This window comes from Choloepus didactylus, chromosome 21 (assembly GCF_015220235.1).
Source record: "Choloepus didactylus isolate mChoDid1 chromosome 21, mChoDid1.pri, whole genome shotgun sequence".
Lineage (NCBI taxonomy): Eukaryota > Metazoa > Chordata > Mammalia > Pilosa > Megalonychidae > Choloepus > Choloepus didactylus.
The window spans coordinates 6,669,045-6,692,497 of NC_051327.1; the positions used below are offsets into that span (position 1 = coordinate 6,669,045).

At 36.6% G+C, this 23,453-nt stretch overlaps 1 protein-coding gene across 1 annotated transcript in view; it reads left to right on the top strand.

Moving 5' to 3' along the window:
- The window catches only part of LOC119518063 (chaperone protein HtpG-like), a 33,244-nt gene that overhangs the window by 2,757 nt on the left and 7,034 nt on the right, over positions 1-23,453 (top strand). The window contains 1 exon segment of the mRNA XM_037815148.1: positions 482-588. Coding sequence (XP_037671076.1) covers positions 482-588 — 107 coding nt within the window.

A 23,453-nucleotide genomic window follows, 5' to 3' on the forward strand; every position in this document is an offset into this window, starting at 1 on the left:
TTAGTGTCTGCCACAAAACAAGGTTTGGAAATTCTAGAAGATGAAAAAGAGGAAAAGGAACTGGAGGGGAGTAAAAATTTCTGCAAAATCAAGAAAGACATCTCAGAGAAAAAAGTTGAAAAATTGTAGTGTCAAAAGGTGGTCATTTCTCCCTGCTGCAGTGTCACAAGCTAATCTCCCTGGAGAGAAAACATGGAAAGAATGATGCAGGCTCAAGCCCTAAAACAACTTATCAGTGGATTATAGGGCCACAAAGAAACACCTAGAGGTCAAATCTGACCATTCCATTATTGAAATTTTAAGGCAAAAGGCAGAGGCTGACAAGAATGATAAGTCTGTGAAGGCTCTGATCACCTTATACTACTAAACCACACTCCATCTTCTGACTTCCATTTGGAAGTTTCCCAGACACAGGCTAACAGGATCTATGGGATGATCAGACTTGTTCTGGGTACTGATGAAAATGACCCTACTGCTGACAATACCAAAGCTGTCTTAACTGAAGAAACACCACCCTTTGTAGGAGATAACAACACATCATGCATTGAGGAAGTGGACTTTCTTATGCTGCAGAACATTATTACACATGTTCAATATTTTCTCTTTATTTTTGCTCATAATAGATTTTCAAGTTTTTTCCCTTTCTTTTGTTAATGTTTTAAAAATCTGTATGCCATGATAACTACTTAAGGAGAAGATAAGATTTTTAATTCTAATTCAAAGTGTGATAGACTGTGATACTTTGGTAAATAAATAAAACTAGTAATTTTATTATTTTCTGTTGACTTAGTTCAATGGATTGAAGTTACATTTGTTGTAATATTCACTTTTTTGTCTTAAATGTTTAGCTATCGAGTGGATTCCTTCACAGACCAAATCTTTTCTCACTGAAATGTGTATTCTGAGGTATACCTTGGTGTGTTAAAGAGAAATCTTCATTAAAATGATTTGGGTTTCATCTTAGGGTATCTACTTTTTAAACCTTCCAACCACTGGAGTTAACAATTCTGCACATTCTAAGCCTCTAGAAATTACTGGGTTAAACAACCAACTAAATACAAAGAAATATCCATAAAACTTTTTTCCCAAAGAAAAGTATTGCTTAGGGTAGCAAAATAAAAGCCTGCCTATGCTGTTGGAAAGCAGTGAAAAGTATCTCAGAGTCAGGCTTTGAAGGGAGGTATGGTGTCCAAATTTCATTCTGCTTAAATGTTTGTAATAAATACAGCTGAATTAAAAAGAGAAGTTGCATGAAGAACAGCAACAACAAAAAATAGTACCATACTTTTTACTAGCTGATGTCTTGATTAAAAAAAATAGATAACTAAAGATACCTATACTATGGAAGAAAGAAACAAGAACATTCACTGTGATTTTTAGTGAAAACTATTGTGAAATCAATTACCAAATAAGTGATACTACATTATTCATTGAACAGTCCCAAATCCCCAGTTAAAATGTAAAGGCAGTAAACTAGTCCACCAAACATGAGATTTGTTGTAAAATTAGTTACTTATTGGCACCAAGTACCACCATGGACAAACCTTGATATTGAAAATCCAGCATCAAATGTCAAACTCAAGAATGAGAAACAATAAACCTGTACTGAGGGAGAAAAACTAACTAAAAGTTAATTTCTGAAGTTATGACAGTAAAAGGAAATGAGCAAAGTCTACTGAGTACAAATGCATTATGAGTTAAGGTAGCAGTTCTTTCTGGGCCATCACGACCTCTTTATTCCTCAGAGTGTATATCATTGTGTTAAACATTATCCATGACATGCCTTACTTCATCAGAACCATGTGAACCATATGAATAGTTCTGCTGAAACAATTTGCTTAAATCAGCATGTCCACCTCTCATTCTTTTATTCTTTGGGTATGCCAACCAATTATTCCAATTTATTGTATAATGAGATAACGATGGATATATGTTCTTTGTTCTGAACTCTTTTGGCTTAGGCACACCTCCCTGCTCCTCCATTTTTATTCCTTTCATAACCTCTGGATTTTTCATTTTAATTTCAGTACTTCTTAAAAGTACATTAAATATGCTCTGTTCTGATATTTTGGGTGAATAAGTCTCAATTTCAAATGTAATTATCTCCAGAAGGAAGTTTCACCAAAGTAGACAAGTCTTTATTATGAAAGTACCACATGCATATTATTATTCTGAACATTCTTGATCATAGGTGTAACCATTAGTTGAGATTCTGTTGCTACCAGTCATAATTAATTTTAACTGATGAGTCTGCTGGGATGCAGAGAATTCAGATTCTGATTCATTCTGATCCAGTATATTATCTGATATGTAAATGAGTTGTGGTCCTCTTATGTGGCTCTCAGTCATTGATCTTAGGTGTATTAGAAGATATTTTATATATTACATGACAGTTAAATTTAAGCCATCAAAGGTGTTTGATGAATATCAAATTTTTAACTATTCATTTGGATGGAATTCATGAATCCCTAAGAGTTTAAGTGTCAGTCTGAGCTCAACTTTTATCCCTTACTACCTTAATTTTGTGTCAATCTTCACTATTACTGTGTCATATCTGTGCTCACCCAATTACATCATATATAGCAGGGACTGTGTTTTATAATTCTTGGTATTTTCCTATAGATACTAACAGGTTTTGGACACAAAATTTTTGTGAACAATATCCTATATTTAATTTAAGGTACGAATACTAAAAGAATCCATAATTTAAGATTAAGAAGAGAAAAGAATATGAAGTCCTGACAAAACTTGCAAAGTAAATACCAGTTCAGATATGAATAAACCAAGTTATTTTGAGTGCTTTTTTACTAAGAAAGGAAACAAAGTCACAATTTTTATGTCACTATTACCTTTCATTACGTATATTATGTCAATTGACTATTATTTTATCCTATCCAATGATAGCTGTAAGTAGAAATGTGGGATACTATCTCTGAAATGTGAACACTAGCTCTCTTTTCCTCAAACTAAGTATTAATACTTCTCAAGAAAAGTGAAATATTGACTTGAAGATTTTAACTTTTTTATGACATCAAGAATCATTCTATGAGGGGAAACATAATAAAATATGACTAAGAAATTAGGAGTCAAATAATAATTTGTGAATTATTATATTTTTAGTTCTATCATTTTAAATAGGAAAATCTCTTCTTGGTAATTATATGGGTGAGATAATATGATCAGAGATTTGTTCTCCTTTAAGAGAGCATGTACCCTTCTCTGAAATGAGTCCTAGAAGCAGCTGAAAAAATTTTGCTTAAAATATTCTGTACATGCTGAGTGTGCCAAATCTTGATTCTCAGAGTTTTTTTTTAATAGGGATATAAAATATGTATAGAATATCAATACAAAAAATCATATCAACATAAAAGGATTCATACTTAGTCTCCTAGATAAGGGTATTTTTTTTTTTCCTTCAGTAGAACAGTTTAAGTATAACAGTTTTCATATGTCACCTTAATATTTAACTTGTTGCCTCTGGTCATTAAACTCATTTAATTTGTTTTCCCAGACACTTTGGCTAAATCATCTCTTCCTACAGCCTCCCAATGGAATTCAGTTTCCCAGCCCAACTATATCTTGGCAAGAAGTAAGAATGCCCACAACAGAGCTATATCACTTAATTGTCTTCCATTAGTTACTGGAGAATATTGAAACTAAAACTTGTATATTTGAGGCCCTTTCTTACCTCTACTTTTCTTAATGTTTCTCCCTTGATTCCTCTACTTAGACCTTGGAATATAGCAACATTAGACTTCCCTCCCCATCATCACCATTTTATGCTGATTCTTTAATTATGGTATTATATATTTTTAAACTAACAGTCCTATCTGGAGAACAAATTAACCAGTTCTTGTCACAGACAATATAGATGCTAATTCAAGAAAAATCTCCAGTCTGTGTGAAATATAAACATTTTAAATCCAGACTACCTCAGAGGAAAAAAGAAAAACTACAAGTTCTGCTACTCTTATTTAAAACCTACTTTCCTGTTCTGCATGAAGATAACTTATTAGACATAAGATTTTGTACTCACTCCTCTATCATATTCTAATTTGAACAAGATGCTGTTTGGTCCATGTGCCTTTTCTCTCTCTTTTTGATTCTAAGACTAAACTCACCATGCTTCCCTCAATTTCTCTGATACTTGCCTGCCTACAGAGATATGACACATTTTCTACAATTTAATTTCACTTTATTTATCTCAGAGCATTCATCAATGTACAATAGAACAGAATAGAAAGTCCAGAAATAAACCAACGCCTTTATGTCGATCTATTTCCAACAAATTGCAGCGGCAGTTCAGTGGAGAAAGGATAATATTAAACAATTTTTAATGGAACAATCAGATTCCCATATTTAAGAATGAGTTTGGATCTACATCTCAGACTGCTGTAAAAATTACCTCAATTGGGATCACAAAACTAAACTTAAATCCTAAAAAGCTTAAAATTCCAGAAGAAAATTTAAGAGAAAGACTTTGTGGCCTTGGGTTGGGCAAAATTTTCTTAGAAACATCAAAATATCCCTGTCCTTCATTTACTGATTTCTAAGGTCTTCTTAGCTGTTGTTTCATGTATTTTGCCTGTCTTTACAGTTGTTTGTCTTGAGGTAAATCAGGTCTTGTTATTTCACCTAGCCCGGAAGTAGAAGTTTTGGTATCATAAATTCATTGAGCAAGTTGTATCCCCAATGTTCAAAATTTAAAGTTTATTATAATTGCAACTTCCCCAGTTTCCCTTTAACATATTCTACATAACTCAAGACAAATCTTTATAGAACACAAATTTAAGCATGTCATTTTATTTGTCAAAAAATATTGAAAAGGACAAATACCATAGGAGAGGATTAAATTCTCATATCATGTTTAGGATGTGATTTTTTAAGATTTACTAAGTGTGCTGGTTTGGATATATTATGTCCCCCAAAAAGCCATGCTTTTTAATGCAATCTTGTGGGGGCAGATTTATTAGTCTTTTGATTAGGGTGGAACCTTTTAATTGAGTGTTTCCATGGAGATGTGACTTACCCAGCTGTGGGTAATAATTTTGATTTGATTATTTCCATGGAGGTGTGGTCCCACCCATTCATGATCAATCTTGATTAGTTCACTGGAGTATTAAAGTGAGAAGTTAAGATCCAACACAGACCCTGATGCTTGCAGATGCTTGGAGATGCTTAGAGTTGCAGACTGAAGGACATCTGGAGATGCTAAGAGATGAAGCTCAGAGTTTGCTCCAGAAAAGCTGAGAGGACTCTCAGATGCTTAGAGAGAAAGCCACTGCTGAAAGGAACACAACCCAGGAACAAAGGACAAACAGATGCCAGACATGTGCCTTACCAGCTAACAGGTGTTCCTGATGCCATTAGCCATTCTTCAGTGAAGGTCTCCTCTTGTTTATGCCTTAGTTTGGACACTTTTATGGCCTTAGGACTCTAAATTTGTAACCAAATAAACTCCCTTTAGAAAAGCCAATCCATTTCTCTTATTTTGCATAATTGCAGCATTAGCAAACTGGAACACTGTTTTTAAATAAAAGTAATATGAATTATTTTCAAATTATTTTCTGTATTTTTCAAGAAAATCATATGCTTTTTACTTTGAAATATCATGATAAATAAAATTATGCCCATAAAATGATGTCTGACTCCTAGTGAACACTGAAAAATATTTTGTTGAATTCAAATGAATAGATTTTAAAATATTGAACAATGTAAAACTTTGGTCAATTGACAATTCATGTTTTCTACTAGAATTATGGTGGTATGTGTATGTATACATGTATATATACTTGTTGAATTCATGTATTTTGGAATGTATACATTTTGTTTTGTTATTTATAGCTTTAGAAATATTATGCCAAAGTACTGTCTTATAATTAAATAAATCACCTTAGTTCTTGAGGTATTAATTTCTCTATTTCTTGTAGTGATTATATTTGCTTTGTTCTTTCTTGATAACAGTACTTGCCATGGGTTACTTAGCTCCATTTCTCAAGAAAGTGCCCCATCAAAATTTACTGCTTCTGTTTTGTAAAATTTAATTAACTTTTTGCTTTAAAATTTTTATCCCTGTTTCCTGATTTTAGTTTGCATTTATTTTATTTTTTATTTTTTATTTTTTACTTATTTATTTATTTTAATCTTCATTTTATTGAGATATATTCACATACCACGCAGTCATACAAAACAAATCGTACTTTCGATTGTTTACAGTACCATTACATAGTGGTACATTCATCACCCAAATCAATCCCTGACACATTCATTAGCACACACACAAAAATAACAAGAATAATAATTAGAGTGAAAAAGAGCAATTGAAGTAAAAAAGAACACTGGGTGCCTTTGTCTGTTTGTTTCCTTCCCCTATTTTTCTACTCATCCATCCATAAACTAGACAAAGTGGAGTGTGGTCCTTATGGCTTTCCCAATCCCATTGTCACCCCTCATAAGCTACATTTTTATACAACTGTCTTCGAGATTCATGGGTTCTGGGTTGTAGTTTGATAGTTTCAGGTATCCACCACCAGCTACCCCAATTCTTTAGAACCTAAAAAGGGTTGTCTAAAGTGTGCGTAAGAGTGCCCACCAGAGTGACCTCTCGGCTCCTTTTGGAATCTCTCTGCCACTGAAGCTTATTTCATTTCCTTTCACATCCCCCTTTTGGTCAAGAAGATGTTCTCCGTCCCACGATGCCAGGTCTACATTCCTCCCCAGGAGTCATATTCCACGTTGCCAGGCAGATTCACTCCCCTGGGTGTCGGATCCCACGTAGGAGGGAGGGCAGTGATTTCACCTTTCAAGTTGGCTTAGCCAGAGAGACAGGGCCACATCTGAGCAACAAAGAGGCATTTGGGAGGAGGCTCTTAGGCACAACCATAGGGAGGCCTAGCCTCTCCTTTGCAGCAACCGTCTTCCCAAGGGTAAAACCTGAGGTAGAGGGCTCAACCCATCAAACCACCAGTCCCCTATGTCTGTGGTCATGTTAGCAACCATGGAGGTGGGGTAGGCCAATACCCCTGCATTCTCCACAGGCTCCTCAAGGGGGCACTACATCTTTTTTTTTCCTTGTTTTTCTTTTTTTTTTTTTTTAACTTTCCCTTCTTTTTTAAATCAACTGTATGAAAAAAAAGTTAAAAAGAAAACAAACATACAATAAAAGAACATTTTAAAGAGACCATAACAAGGGAGTAAGAAAAAGACAACTAACCTAAGATAACTGCTTAACTTCCAACATGTTCCTACTTTACTCCAAGAAAGTTACCTAATATAGCAACATTTCAGTGAACTTGCTCCTACTATATCCATTAGAAATTAACAGACCATAGTCATTCCTGGGCATCCACAGAATGTTAAATAGCTTATCTGTTCTTCTTGGATTAATGTTCTCCCTTCCTTAATTGCTCTCTATTGCTAGTTCCCCTACATTCTACATTATAAACAATTTGTTTTACATTTTTCAAAGTTCACATTAGTGGTAGCATATAATATTTCTCTTTTTGTGCCTGGCTTATTTCGCTCAGCATTATGTCTTCAAGGTTCATCCATGTTGTCATGTTTCACGAGATCGTTCCTTCTTACTGCCGTGTAGTATTCCATCGTGTGTATATACCACATTTTATTTATCCACTCATCTGTTGAAGGACATTTGGGTTGTTTCCATCTCTTGGCAATTGTGAATAATGCTGCTATGAACATTGGCGTGCAGATATCTGTTCGTGTCACTGCTTTCCGATCTTCCGGGTATATACTGAGAAGTGCAATCGCTGGATTGAAGGGTATCTCTATATCTAGTTTTCTAAGGAACTGCCAGACTGACTTCCAGAGTGGCTGAACCATTATACAGTCCCACCAACAATGAATAAGAGTTCCAATTTCTCCAGCATTTGTAGTTTCCTGTTTGTTTCATGGCAGCCATTCTAACCGGTGTTAGATGGTATCTCATTGTGGTCTTAATTTGCATCTCTAATAGCTAGTGAAGCTGAACATTTTTTCATGTGTTTCTTGGCCATTTGTATTTCCTCTTCAGAGAAGTGTCTTTTCATATCTTTTGCCCATTTTATAATTGGGCTGTCTGTACTATTGTCATTGAGTTGTAGGATTTCTTTATATAAAGATATCAGTCTTTTGTCAGATACATGGTTTCCAAAAACTTTTTCCCATTATTGGCTGCCTCTTTACCTTTTTGAGAAATTCTTTTGAGGTGCAGAAACTTCTAAGCTTGAGGAGTTCCCATTTATCTATTTTCTCTTTTGTTGCTTGTGCTTTGGGTGTAAAGTCTGGGAAGTGGCCGCCTAATACAAGGTCTTGAAGATGTTTTCCTACATTATCTTCTAGGAGTTTTATGGTACTTTCTTTTATATTGAGATCTTTGGTCCATTTTGAGTTAATTTTTGTGTAGGGGGTGAGGTAGGGGTCCTCTTTCATTCTTTTGGATATGGATATCCAACTCTCCCAGCCCCATTTGTTGAAAAGACCATTATGACTCAGTTCGGTGACTTTGGGGGCCTTATCAAAGATCAGTCGGCCATAGATCTGAGGGTCTATCTCTGAATTCTCAATTCGATTCCATTGATCTATATGTCTATCTTTGTGCCAGTACCATGCTGTTTTGGCAACTGTGGATTTATAATAAGCTTCAAAGTCAGGGAGTGTAAGTCCTCCCACTTCGTTTTTCTTTTTTAGAGTGTCTTTAGCAATTCGAGGCATCTTCCCTTTCCAAATAAATTTGATAACTAGCTTTTCCAAGTCTGCAAAGTAGGTTGTTGGAATTTTGATTGGGATTGCATTGAATCTGTAGATGAGTTTGGGTAGAATTGACATCTTAATGACATTTAGTCTTCCTATCCATGAACATGGAATATTTTTCCATCTTTTAAGGTCCCCTTCTATTTCTTTTAGTAGAGTTATGTAGTTTTCTTTGTATAGGTCTTTTACATCTTTGGTTAAGTTTATTCCTAGGTACTTGATTTTTTTAGTTGCTATTGGAAATGGTATCTTTTTCTTGAGTGTCTCTTCAGTTTGTTCATTTCTAGCATATAGAAACATTACTGACTTATGTGCATTAATCTTGTATCCCGCTACTTTGCTAAATGTGTTTATTAGCTCTAGTAGCTGTATCATCGATTTCTCAGGGTTTTGTAGATATAAGATCATATCATCTGCAAACAATGCCAGTTTTACTTCTTCTTTTCCAATTTGGATGCCTTTTATTTCTTTGTCTTGCCGGATTGCCCTGGCTAGCACTTCCAGCACAATGTTGAATAACAGTGGTGACAGCGGGCATCCTTGTCTTGTTCCTGATCTTAGAGGGAAGGCTTTCAGTCTCTCACCATTGAGTACTATGCTGGCTGTGGGTTTTTCATATATGCTCTTTATCATGTTGAGGAAGTTTCCTTCAATTCCTACCTTTTGAAGTGTTTTTATCAAAAAGGGATGTTGGATTTTGTCAAATGCTTTTTCAGCATCTATTGAGATGATCAATTGATTTTTCCCTTTTGACTTGTTAATGTGTTGTAATACATTGATTGATTTTCTTATGTTGAACCATCCTTGCATGCCTGGAATGAACCCCACTTGGTCATGGTGTATGATTTTTTTAATGTGTCTTTGGATTCGATTTGCAAGTATTTTGTTGAGGATTTTTGCATCTATATTCATTAGGGAGATTGGCCGGTAGTTTTCCTTTTTTGTAGCATCTTTGCCTGGTTTTGGTATTAGATTGATGTTAGCTTCATAAAATGAGTTAGGTAGTGTTCCATTTTTTTCAATGTTTTGAAAGAGTTTGAGTAAGATTGGTGTCAGTTCTTTCTGGAAAGTTTGGTAGAATTCCCCTGTGAAGCCATCTGGCCCTGGGCATTTATTTGTGGGAAGATTTTTGATGACTGATTGGATCTCTTTGCTTGTGATGGGTTGGTTGAGGTCTTCTATTTCTTCTCTGGTCAATCTAGGTTGTTCATATGTTTCCAGGAAATTGTCCATTTCCTCTACATTATCCAGTTTGTTGCCATACAGTTGTTCATAGTATCCTCATAATTTTTTTAATTTCTTCAGGATCTGCAGTTATGTCTCCTTTTTCATTCATTATTTTGTTTATATGGGTCTTCTCTGTTTTTTATTTTGTCAGTCTAGGTAGGGGCTTGTCAATCTTGTTGATCTTCTCAAAGAACCAACCTTTGGTGATATTTATCCTCTCTATTGTTTTTTTGTTCTCTATGTCATTTATTTCTGCTTTAATCCTTGTTATTTCTTTTCTTCTACTTGGTTTAGGATTGGTTTGCTGTTCATTTTCTAGCTTCTTCAGTTGATCCGTTAGTTCTTTGATTTTGGCTCTTTCTTCCTTTTTAATATATGCGTTTTGTGCTATAAATTTCCCCCTTAGCACTGTTTTTGCTGCATCCCATAGGTTTTGGTATGTTGTGTTCTCATTTTCATTCATCTCTATATATTTAGCAATTTCTCCTGCTATTTCTTCTTTAACCCACTGATTGTTTAGGAGTGTGTTGTTTAACCTCCAGGTATTTGTGAATTTTCTAAGTCTCTGATGGTTATTGACTTCTAATTGTATTCCATTGTGGTCAGAGAATGTGCTTTGAATAATTTCAATCTTTTGAAATTTATTGAGGCTTGTTTTATGTCACAGCATATGATCTATTCTGGAGAAAGTTCCATAAGCACTAGAAAAGTATGTGTATCCTGGTGATTTGGGATGTAATGTCCTGTATATGTCTGTTAAATCTAATTCATTTATCAGATTGTTTAGGTTTTCAATTTCCTTATTGGTCTTCTGTCTGTTCAATCTATCTATAGGAGAGAGTGATGTGTTGATGTCTCCCACAATTATTGTGGAAACATCAATTGCTTCCTTTAGTTTTGCCAGCGTTTCTCTCATGTATTTTGTGGCACCTTGATTGTGTGCATAGACATTTACGATTGTTATTTCTTCTTGCTGAATTGCCCCTTTTATTAGTATGTAGTGGCCTTCTTTGTCTCTCAAAACATCCCTGCATTTGAAGTCTATTTTATCTGAGATTAATATTGCTACACCTGCTTTCTTTTGGCTGTAGCTTGCATGAAATATTTTTTTCCATCCTTTCACTTTCAGTTTCTTTGTGTCCCTGTGTCTAAGATGAGTCTCTTGTATGCAACATATTGATGGTTCATTTTTTTTGATCCATTCTGCGAATCTATATCTTTTAATTGGGGAGTTTAATCCATTTACATTCAACGTTATAACCATGAAGGCATTTCTTGAATCGGCCATCTTATCCTTTGGTTTATGTTTGTCATATTTTTCCCCTCTGTCTATTAATATCCTTTATTGTACCCATACCAAATCTCTTTAGTACTGAACCTTTCTCCAAGTCTCTCTGTCCTTTCTTTGTTTCTCTGTCTGTAGGGTTCCATTCAGTATCTCCAGTAGGGCAGGTCTCTTGTTAGCAAATTCTCTCAGCATTTGTTTGTCTGTGAAAAATTTAAGCTCTCCCTTAAATTTGAAGGAGAGCTTTGCTGGATAAAGTATTCTTGGCTGGAAATTTTTCTCACTCAGAATTTTAAATATATTGTGCCACTGCCTTCTTGCCTCCATGGTGGCTGCTGAGTAGTCACTACTTAGTCTTATGCTGTTTCCTTTGTATGTGGTGAATTGCTTTTCTCTTGCTGCTTTCAGAACTTGCTCCTTCTCTTCTGTGTTTGACAGTGTGATCAGTATATGTCTCGGAGTGGGTTTATTTGGATTTATTCTATTTGGAGTTCGCTGAGCATTTATGAGTTGTGTATTTATGTTGTTTAGAAGATTTGGGAAGTTTTCCCCAACAATTTCTTTGAATACTCTTTCTAGACCTTTACCCTTTTCTTCCCCTTCTGGGACACCAATGAGTCTTATATTCGGACGTTTCATATTATCTATCATATTCCTGAGGTCCATTTCGATTGGTTCAATTTTTTTCCCCATTCTTTCTTTTATGCTTTCATTTTCCATTCTGTCATCTTCCAGGTCACTGATTCGTTGTTCAACTTCCTCTAGTCTTGTACTATGAGTGTCCAGAATCTTTTTAATTTGGTCAACAGTTTCTTTAGTTTCCATAAGATATCCATTTTTTTTATTTAGTCTTGCAATGTCTTCTTTATGCTCTTCTGGGGTCTTCTTGACTTCCTTTGTATCCTGTACTATGGTCTTATTGTTCATCTTTAATTCTTTGAGTAGCTGTTCTAGGTGCTGTGTCTCTTCTGATCTTTTGATTTGGGTGCTTGGGCTTGGGTTATCCATATCGTCTGGTTTTTTCATATGCTTTATAATTTTCTGTTGTTTTTGGCCTCGTGGCATTTGCTGAACTTGATAGGGTTCTTTTAGGATTTGTAGACCAATTGAAGTCCTTATCTCTAATTTATCGGATCTACAGCTTCATGGAGTACACTTTCTATAACTAACCAGCAGGTGGCGCCCACGAGCCACCTGTTCTCCAGAAGCCAGTTCTCCCCTGTTTAGCCTTTTTGGTGAGTGGGGGAGTGAGTCTTGTGGGGTCCAATTGGTGTACCAAGCTTGCGTGTGTAGTTGGTGTTGCCTGCCCTGTATATGGGGCGTGTTTCTGGGTAGTCAGGGAGGGGGGGTGGCTCTAACAATCAAATCTCCCTGGTGATCCTAGAGTTTTAAAGCTGCTGCAATAGTCTAATCCTTCAGTTCAGTCCTGCCACAGTTTGTCTCTGCCACTGACCCACAAGTCCTTGGTATTGGCGTATGGCTCCTGAGACTTGCAAGTGGGCCCCTCTTCCAGGCCGTGCACCCCGGGTCCTCTGTTGAGGGATGACTGTGCTATGTCTCAGGTGAGTGCCATCCCCGCAGGGCAGTTCTGGGCTGCTGGGCTGTGTAGGGAGGCTCCCAGTCTGCTGAAATGATGTCTGAATGGGGCTTTGTTAATTCACACTGCTCTACCTTCCCAACTCTGGGACAATCAGCTGAGGTTGCAGGGAAGGCTAATGTCCATGCCCAGTTTTGCGGTGTGTGCCTGTTATTTGAAGCACTTCCGTCACACTGGGTTGTCTGGGGCAGCTCTGGGCTATGGGGCTGGTGATGGGCAGGAGTGTTTCCTGTCCACCAGGATGATGGCTGTGAGTGGACACCCCCCTTTTCTTGGGAAGTTGTGATGTTTAGTGAATTTTCTCAGCCACTGTATTATTGCATTTTGTCTCAGAGCTCTCTTAGTTCTGCTCTTGACTTGACTGCCCAAATAGCAAGTCTTTGAAGCTTTCTGTATTGGGCTTCTTAGAGTAATTGTTTTAGAAAAAGAAAAAAGGATTAAAAAAAAAAAAAAAACGGGCCCTCCTCAGAGATCTAATGGGTTATTGAAATGCTAATAGACAAAGCAACCAGGGCCATTAAGGAAAGGTCCACAGGGCAGAGAGATCAGCTTTGCTTCGGGATTTGCATATGCGCCTCAGGGCCTGAGCTGGGGCCTGAGCTCTGTCCTTCCCCTTTCTATGTTCACCAGAACCCCAAAAAGCCTCTGCTTTTATTTTGGAGTTTTTTGTGTTGTTTTTTTCTATGCCTGTCTCCTTTCTGCTGGGCTGGCTGCTCTCAGATTCTCTGGTGTCTGGTCACAGTCTATCTATGGTTGGAGTTTGGATCAGTAGAATGAGTTTCTGATAAGGGCTGCCACTGCAGTTCTCCCTTCTCCTTCCCGGAGCTGACAGCCCCTCCTCCCATGGGAGTGAGCCTGGCAGGGAGGGGCGCAGGTCCCCTGGCTGCAAAAACTTACAGATTTTGCTGATCTCAGCAGTTCCACATTTTCATGAGTGTTGTATGAAGTATGCCCAAAGTCAGATTGCTCTGTGGTGTCCAGTCCACGCAGTTCCTGGCTTTCTACCTACTTTCCTGGAGGAGTAACTAAAACATACAGCTCACCAGTCTACCATCTTGCCCCGCCCTTTGCATTTATTTTATAACTGTGTTAGGTTGAATTGTAATATGGTCCTCAAGATTTCTGTCTCCTGGTGTATACACATCTTCTTCCAGTTACTCAGTCAAACAGCAAACCAAGTGTTACTGAGAAAGGATTTTACAGATTTAATTAAGGTCCCAAATCATTTGACTTTACTCTAGGGAGGTTTCTAAGTGGGTCTAATCTAAACATTCAAGCCTTTTAAATTTGGGTGTAGAGGTGTATGGGAATCCTCTATTTTATTTATGATTCTTTTGAAAACTCACGTATTTTATAATAAACAAGAAATTTTTTTAAAAAAGTAAAATGAATATTAAAAGGATGTAAAAATGTATGTCTGTAAATATAAGCATATAAATAAAACTGTGCAAATGTACTATTAAAAGGGTAGACCTCTGTATTACAAAGGTATGAAGAACAGTATAAAATAATAAACAGCCAATTTTTCATAAAAGTATAAAAATCCTAAACAGAGATTCAAAATACATGAAAAACTGAGAGTTAAGAGGAGGAATAGATTTTTTTTAAATGACATTGAATAATTGTCAGGGATAAGGTTTTAATTTTTGAGATGTAGGACAAAATAAGTCATGTTTCTTTTCTGTTTCTTACTCCTGATCTTCTTATTTTTTTATTTTATTTTTTTATTTATTTTATTTTATTTTTTATTTTTTATTTACTATTTTATTTAATTATTTTACTATTTTATTATGATAGATGTCATATTGTAATCCCAAAAATAAACATTTAGCAAAAAGTTTAGTCATAAAAGTTTTGTGAATTATTCTTTTTGACTATTCTATTATTTGAAAGTGCACATAATGACTATAAAAATTTGATTTCAATGCTGGAAGAAAAACTCCCTCATGGTGATTTTGAAAGGAGTAAGCAGACCCTGCTGAGGTAATACTGACATAGAACACCCTAAGCCCCAAGTTCACCTATTAAGAAATAAATTAATGCTGGCTTTCTAATCTCCATGTAAGCTTTCCTCAGTGTCAATGAATTTTTGTTGAACTGAGAACTGTACATTTGAAACTTCATCATATATATAATATATTATTTTGAAATTCTGTGATCCATACCACCAAATTCTCTCCTGAAATTCTGCAAAATTAACAACACTTCTTGCAAGAGTTGCTTCCAAACCTATGTGAAAGTGGATTTCATATTATAAATTAATGACAGAGTGACAGGAATGAAGTTAAACTGGTTGTGTAGATAGGAAGTAAGCTTTTGGCCATTAAGATAATTATAAAATCTTTACTCATCTCAGTACTGATTTTTAGTTTCTTCTCTCGTGTCTCATTTAATATAATAAAAGCCATATACACTAAAATAATAAACCAAATTGCACAAACATTTTTGTGGTTAAACACAGTGTTATTATCTTCCATGTCAATGATAACAGTTGGCAATCCCAAACCTGAGTGGAGAAACAACACCATGTTTTCCTTGTGATACCTCAAAAAAGCCCATTCATCTTCTGGTGTACACTCCTAGAAAGCAGTTTATTATGTTCCACCATTTAATGCAAAATACATGAAAACGTGGATTTTAAAAAAAAAATCTATTATAACATAGGTCAAGGTTTATTATAAATGTCTAATAATATTATCAGGATATTTCTGAAATTCAATGTAATGAAATTATAAACACTCACACACACACACATGAGCTTTATATGCACAAAGGAAAATACTAGGAAGAAAATCTATCTAAAGGAAAACATTTATGAACAATTTTCATTTACTTCTTTGAATTTTGTTGTAAAATAATTTTTGTGTAATCAACAATGTTTAATCCCACAATTGTGTCACAATTTTAAATATAAGAATATTTCATTGGGAAAAATGTGCTATCCTATCCCTGGTTTTCATGATCTGAACTTTCAGCCACATATAATTTATCTCTAGAAATAACTTCCTTTTTTCCAGTCATAAATTAGAGCAGCAGAAAGAATACCAAAATATGATACTCAAAATTATGTGGCTTCCATGGGGAAGGCAGCTCTCTATTAAAAACCTAACACAGATGCATAAGATCTTGAACTTTTATCCTTGGAATGCTGCCAAGCAATCTATCTCAAAAATTGGTCCCAGAGATGATCAAATGTTGCATTATCAGGCTTATTCAATAAAAGAGGTGCCATGACATTATCAAGGAGAAAGGCAAGGGATAATTTGCACTATGATTGTGTTCATAATAGCTATCTGATATGTATTTGACACAAAATTTCCAGGTGACATTTCCATTTGACTAGGACCTGAACAAAATTTTAGGGTGATTTTTTTTTACCTCAAGAAAAATGCATGCACAAAAACTTAAACACATATTATTTCAAATGAAACAGATATTATATCACAAACATTTTAAGCTCCTTATGTAGTTTACATATTTATTTGTGACAAGAACTTGAGTTCAAAAAATTTTTAGACAGACAATGCTGAAAGAGGTTTTTCACCCACTTTGCTGGTATGTACTAATCTCAAAGTGACAGTGTTTTAGTTTATCTCAAGAAACATGAATATTATTAGAAAAGTCTTTATATACACACATGCATCATGTAGTTTTTGTCTAATTGATGGCAGGATTTGTAGAAATGGAAATACAGAATTGATGGAATCTGAGTCATGCAATGAACATATATTGAAAATATCAAGCAGTGATCATATATGGAAAATATATTTTTGGAAGAATTGTGATTATATAATTTGTTAAAAACATATCTCCTGAAAATTAGCAATAATGTGTGCTCTATGATATTAATATACCTAAAGCTTTAATTTCTGAACTATCATTGGTATTAAATAATATTGGACACACAGGAAAAGTAAATGATGCATAAACTTTCTATCATTCTTTATTATATACCTAGCATTTTTTTTCTGAAATTAAATAGAAGTCAGATATAGTATTATGAGCAAGATCTATGCACTCTACCAATTTTGATAGAATCACAGAGCCAACAATGGTTAGTGGTTGTGACTTTGGATAAATTACTTAACTTTACATGCCATTTTTCTTAAATGTGTATAACGGTAATAACCATGGTATAATATTTTCATCTGGATAAATGTGTTAATGAAGGGAAGTATTATAGAAGTTTCATGTTCATTCTAATTGTGCAGTGTATATGAGTTTCTATCACATAATATGCCAATGTTGATTTATACCTAATTTATATTTGACAGTCAAAATAATATCTTTTACAGTCATATTTTGCAAAATACTCTTTATACAAATTTCTAAATAACACTAAATTTATGTTTATTTTTAAAATGCCAGATTATTCCTATGAACGAAAGATGCTTGTGATTCTTGACAAGTATCAAATTTGATTTCTCAATAGTTTACATGAGTTGAATGTATGGGAACTAGAAATAGCACTGATGTTCCTGACTTCATTCTTATGGGATTGACAGACTCTGAGGAGATACAGTGGGTCCTCTTTATGCTCTTTCTCCTGATGTACCTGATTTCTTTTCTGGGGAATGCAGGGGTGATACTAATAATATCTGGATCTCCAGCTTCACACCCCCATGTGTTTTCTCCTCAGTCACCTGTCATTCCTGGACATCAGTAACTCAACTTTCATCATCCCTAAAACTTTAGAAAATTTACTGACTTCCAATAAGTATATTTCATTCATGGGCTGCCTCACCCAGATGTATTTTTGTGCCTTCCTAACTGTCAGTGAATTTTTCCTTCTCTCTTCAATGGCCTATGATCACTATGTAGGCATCTGCAACCCTCTTCAATACCTTACTGTTATGTCCAGGAGACTCTGCTGCACCCTCCTCACTGTGTCCTATTTGATTGGAGGTACTGAATTTTTAGCCATTGTTCTGTATATAAACACTTTGCATTTCTGCAACTCAAATGTGATCTTTCACTTTTCCTGTGATGTAACCCCAGTTTTAGCCCTTTCCTGTACTGAAACTCTTAGCATTGAAATCATGATAACAATTTTTTCTAGTTTCAATGTAATGTTTACTTTTATCACAATCTCTGTGTCCTACGTGTCCATTTTGTGTACTATCCTAAAAATTAATTCCACTTCAGGGAAGCATAAAGCCATCTCTACTTGTGCCTCACCCCTCCTGGGAGTCAGCATTTTTTATGGCACAATGATATTTATTTATTTAAAACCAAAGAAGTCCTACTCCTTGGGAAAGGATCAAGTGTCCTCTGTGTTTTATACTATGGTGGTCCCCATGCTGAATCCATTCATTTATAGTCTTAGGAATAGAGAAGTGAAAAATTCTTTCACTAGAGTCATGCAGAAGAGGGAGCATTCCAGACAACTGAAATGACAGTGATATGATACTGAAAATTTGTGTATCTTTCTGCCACATTAAATTTTCCTACTTAAATTATGGTATCAACCTTTAATTAGTTTGAATTTCTGTTGAGGAATCCTCTATTAGACCATGTATGTTCTGGAACATTTCAAAAATTATGTTTTTAGCAATCCACATAGTAACTGGAAGCCACAAAATATGTTTTAAAACTGTTGTTTAAATGTGTGAGTTTTTAACAGCACCTAGCATGAAAAAAAGTGGTGGTATGCCTCAAATTGAATCATATAAATCCCCTGTGCATATTCCAATTTCAGAGAATTTTATTATGGAGAGCACAGTCAGAAGTTACTTTTTCTACAGAAGAAATATAGCACAGTCTGAAGGAGTGCTGCCTTGGAGTGAAACATCCAGAGTTTAGATTTTAGATCTGCCAGGTATTAAGCTGTATATACATTAGTAAGTCACTGACAATGTTAAAATTGAAAGAATTTAATGCAGTGGTAATTAATTTTGACCACAATCACCAGAATGCTTACATTCTTGCAAAATTTTAAATACACAATAGCATTTCTTAAGAAAATATTCACTGGTGTTTCATAAATATTTTTGCTAATCTTATTCATAAATAAGTAGATTAAAAGAAAAAAACAACTTAAATATTTGGTCTTAGAGCAAAGTAAAACATTTTGATAGAATTAAGGTATAGAAAAAAGTACATGCAAATATTGAAGAAAATTTTGAAAATATTTTATATTGTAAAGAAAATTGCAATATCCTACCCAATTTTTCAAGTTTTGTTCATGGTCTTCTTGACTAATCTTATGGATCTGGATCTGGAACTGGATTTGAGTACTATATATATATATAAATAATTTTTGTCATTCTCAGTTTCTATTTTGCAGCAATTTTTTTTTCCCACTCATCACTGTAAACTTTGGAAATACTTTGTCATTTCAACTTAGGAGATGAGCATTTTCTTGGTCCATGAGTGAAGTCAAGAATCTCATTTTGCTATGTTTTAAGCCCTTAAGATATGCAAATTCATGAGGCTAAATATCTACATGCAGTTATGCCTGTTTTGGATCTACCTGGTAACCATTTGAAAAAACTACTCCTCTGTGATACATTAGTAATTAGTATTTCTTTGTTTAATTTTGGCATGATTCATAATTTATTTCATTTTTCCTGGTTTTTATGAGTTTATGTTACTTAATAGATAAAATCTTTTGAGTTAAATGCTTGATCCATTTATTTAAGAATTTTAATAAAGAAATATTACAAAGCTAAGAATTGATATTGAATCCAAATTTTGTGATGTCCCATAAATTTTGATCAGATAGATTGGTAATATTTCCCTGCAAAAATATCTCTTTGCAGCCCATGATTGCAGTTTTAGTTTTCCCTACCTTTCAATGAATAATTAAGAAAGTAGGCTTTCTTCACTTTCCTTTATTTGATTATTTGTATTTAAAACTAAGCAAAGGTTATTAGATTTTTTTTCCTTCAAATGATTTGTATTCTTTTACTTTTTATTAAGGTTTACTTTGTAGAATTATATTTCTTCATTTTCTTAAATGATTTCTGGATGGTTAAATTAAATTTTAAGTTCTGTTTTATGATTAAAATTTTAGCAAATTCTGAAAAGTTCACCATTGTTTACTGTCCTGGCCCGTGGGACGATCAACGGAAGCTCCAAGTCCTGTGAAGGAAGAATGGTATGGGACAAGAGACACGAAGAATGACAGCAAGACAGGTTTCTGATCAAGCTGCAAAATTTTATTGAGGAGGCTGAGCATATATACTCTAGGGTAGGATGGGGGTGGCTAGTAAGGACGGGTGGCGATCTAGGATTGGCTGCTGCTGTTGCTAGGGTGGAAGACAGATGTAGGGTTAGCTAGGCCATTGGCGGCGGCTGTTGCTAGGGTGGAAGGCAGATGTAGGGTTAGCGCTTTTGGCGCGAACCACTTCCGTGAAGAAAGCTGAGGGCAATCCATGCTGTTGTTGCATCAGCCCTGGTGGCCATGTTGGACTTCATGCATGCTACCTTAATCGCCCACAACATCTCCTCCCTTTGTTTTTCAAAAGGATGGAGGAAGAATGCTGATTGAGCATTCTTTCAGCATTAACCTGCTGGGGGAAATAGAGGCCTCATTCCCCAAGTTGTTTGTGGCTCTGTTTTTCTGGGATTTGGGCAGAGAGAACCCCTATGCAAATGAGGCATACTTCTCAAGGAGCTCGAAAATGGCCTTTAATTGTTTTGGCCCTCCTTTGCAGTGCTTTGCCTTGCACCCAGCGGTACCAATCAAGGCACACGCTTGAAGCATATTTTCAAGTTATATGCTGCTCCCGTAGGAGGGGCCTTTCACCCGTAAGGGCGGGTAGCAGTTAGTTAATCTGGATTTATACCTTGGTCAGTGAGGTGAAGCCGGTGATAGTGCACTTGAATAGGCTTGCCTAGGGCAGAATCAATTTGGTCTTTTACTAGCTGTATTATTCTTTTTATGGCCCAAGGAGCAAAGGATATTACAAGGAGTATGGTTGTTAAGGGGCCTAGTATAGGGAGGAGGTAAAGAAGGATTTTGTTGAACCCCCAGGAGGCACCTCCTTGGGTTTCCCGTTCACGTTTGCGGTTTGCAATTCCTTCCCTAAGTTTGGTCATGGAATCTCTAACTAAGCCAGAATGGTCAGCGTAAAAGCAACATTCCTCACCTAGTGCAGCACAAAGCCCTCCCTGCTAAAGGAAAAGTAGATCTAAGCCTCTCCTGTTTTGGAGAACAACCTCCGATAAAGATGTAAGGGATTTCTCAAGATGGGTGATGGAGGTTTCAATGCGGGCTAAATCTTCGTCTATAGCAGCTCTTAGGTGGGAGAAGCCTTGGCGTTGGAGGATGATAGAGGCGGTTCCGGTGCCTAGGCCAGCAATACCTAAAAGAGAGGCAATAGTGACAGCCGTGACAAGTTCTCTTTTGTTTCTTAGCATGGTTGGAGGCTGTGCGTCCCAGTGTTGATAAAGGTCATTTTCTTCATGGTAGAGGACACGGGGTAGCACAGCCACTAAGAGGCACATTTCCTTTGTTTCAGTGAGGGCTCTTGCTGATACGCAAGGAGTAAGCCCCGTGGAAGAGCACAGCCATTTTGCCCCTGTTGGGGGAATATAGAATTTACCTTGTGATGGAAAGGACGACTGTGCACAGACCTTTTTTAAGGAGGGGGAAACGTTACCAATACAATGCCCAGAGTGGATAACGGATTGCATGGTGAGGCCGATTTTTGTTGTATTCCAAGGACATTGGGGAGGACTGTCTTTGTTAGAAATATTAAATGAGGTATTAAGGGCTACAGCGTCATAAAAAGGGGGGTTGACAGAGAAACATAGCCAACAACTGCGAGTAAGGTTAGGCTGGGAGGAGTTTAGGGAGAGAAAGGTGGCTTGGAGCACTGACCAAAGTGAGTTATAGATTGGCTTAAGCTCTATGGAAGAGCTTGAGGGTGACAATGTTGGGTTGGTAGTAGAGGAAGAATCAGCTGAGATGGTGGCAGAGGAATAATTGGCGGGTTTGCGAGGAGGGGTAGTTGGGGGCGGGGGAGCTAGCACTACATTTGGCCCAATGGCGAATGGTTTTTGCTGTACCGCTTCCTTTTTTATTATGATAAGACTCCCTGGGTCGACTCCTTCCAAATAGATTCTGAAGCCCGAGGTTCGACCGATTAGCCAAGAGGGATCAGTAGGGAGCTGTACGGTGAGATTTAGTTTTTGACAATTATATTTATCGTAATAAGGATTGATGGAATGGTCACGGGGCTTGCAGCCAAAAGGGGCCCATTTTAAAGTTAGATAATGATCAGGGGCGTAAGGCTTCCAAGTAGTGGCTAATGTTTCACACCCCGAGTATGCACAGTAGTATTGGTTGGGAGCATTGCAGTACTGTTTCCTGGGGTTTGAGGATGGGCACATGTAATATTGGGCCTGGTTAAGGCAAGGTGTGCCCTCCGGGAACAGAATTAGGTCACAGGCGTAAACAACGAAGGAAGGGCGTCCTGCGGTAACGTGGGTTTGCACAATCTTGGAATCTTCCCATCGTGCCAAGGTCCATTTCCAAGGCTGGTGGGGATTGGGACTGTGGATAGCGGTACCTAGGTCATTAAGCACACTCTGCAGGAGAAAATGTAAGGTGGCAACCTTAAATGGGAGTAGGCTTAACAAGGCCATACTAATAGGGGTTATAGGTTTCTTCTGTTAAGGAAAGCAAGCTAGCAGAGTGATGCACCCTACAACGCACAAGTACGTTATAGCAAGCAGGATTTTTTCTAACGGGTTCCAATATTTTGGGGCAATGGCTGCCAATCCGGCTGCAAACAGCAAGGCCAGAAGACCAATTAGTAAGAGCCAATAGTTCATGTGGCCTCAGTGATGGGGCAAACCTGTAAGTTGGGCTTCCCTTGGTTGTCGGCTGTGCGTAGGTTGGACGTATTCTGGGCAGGCTACAGCAAGGTTGGCAACGTGCTGGAAGAAAAAAAAAGAAAAAATTTTTTCTCAGGGAGGGGTTTGTTCCCTGGAAAGGTTATTGTCAAAGGGAAGGGGGGATTTTGGGGCTTGTTCTGACAGTGGAGGATTAACATGTCTAATTAGTCTTTCTGGAAGCCAGCAAGGACCCTCTTTTTGTTGGTCATATATGCAAGCAGAGCCTCGTCCCCAGATGATAACGGGGTCGGGCCTGTTCCAGTTTGATGTTAAGGGGTCGTGCCACATAACGGTGGCTTGCTGCATTTGTGTTTTGGGATGTCAGTGTCTATCAGCTGCAGAGTGTCCTTCATCATCCAGAGTTAGGAAATTAAGAACAAAAAGAGCATGATGTAAAAGATCTCGAGGGGGTTGTTTTGTGAGATTGAGAGTGCTATCAGCTAGATGGCACAGGGCATTTTTTAGGGTGCGATGTGCTCGTTCTACTACTCCTTGCCCCTGGGGGTTATATGGAATTCCTGTAGTATGCTTGATTTGTAATTGTTGACAGAAGGTTTGAAAATTTTTGCCAGTGTATCCAGGTCCATTGTCTGTTTTAATGAGCTTAGGCTGGCCTAAGATGGTGAAACAATGTAGTAAATGAGAAATAACATGTTTTGAAGCTTCTCCTGATTGTAGGCTAGCTTGAATGAATCCACTATATGTGTCAACACAAACATGAATAAATTTGAGTTGCCCAAAACTGGC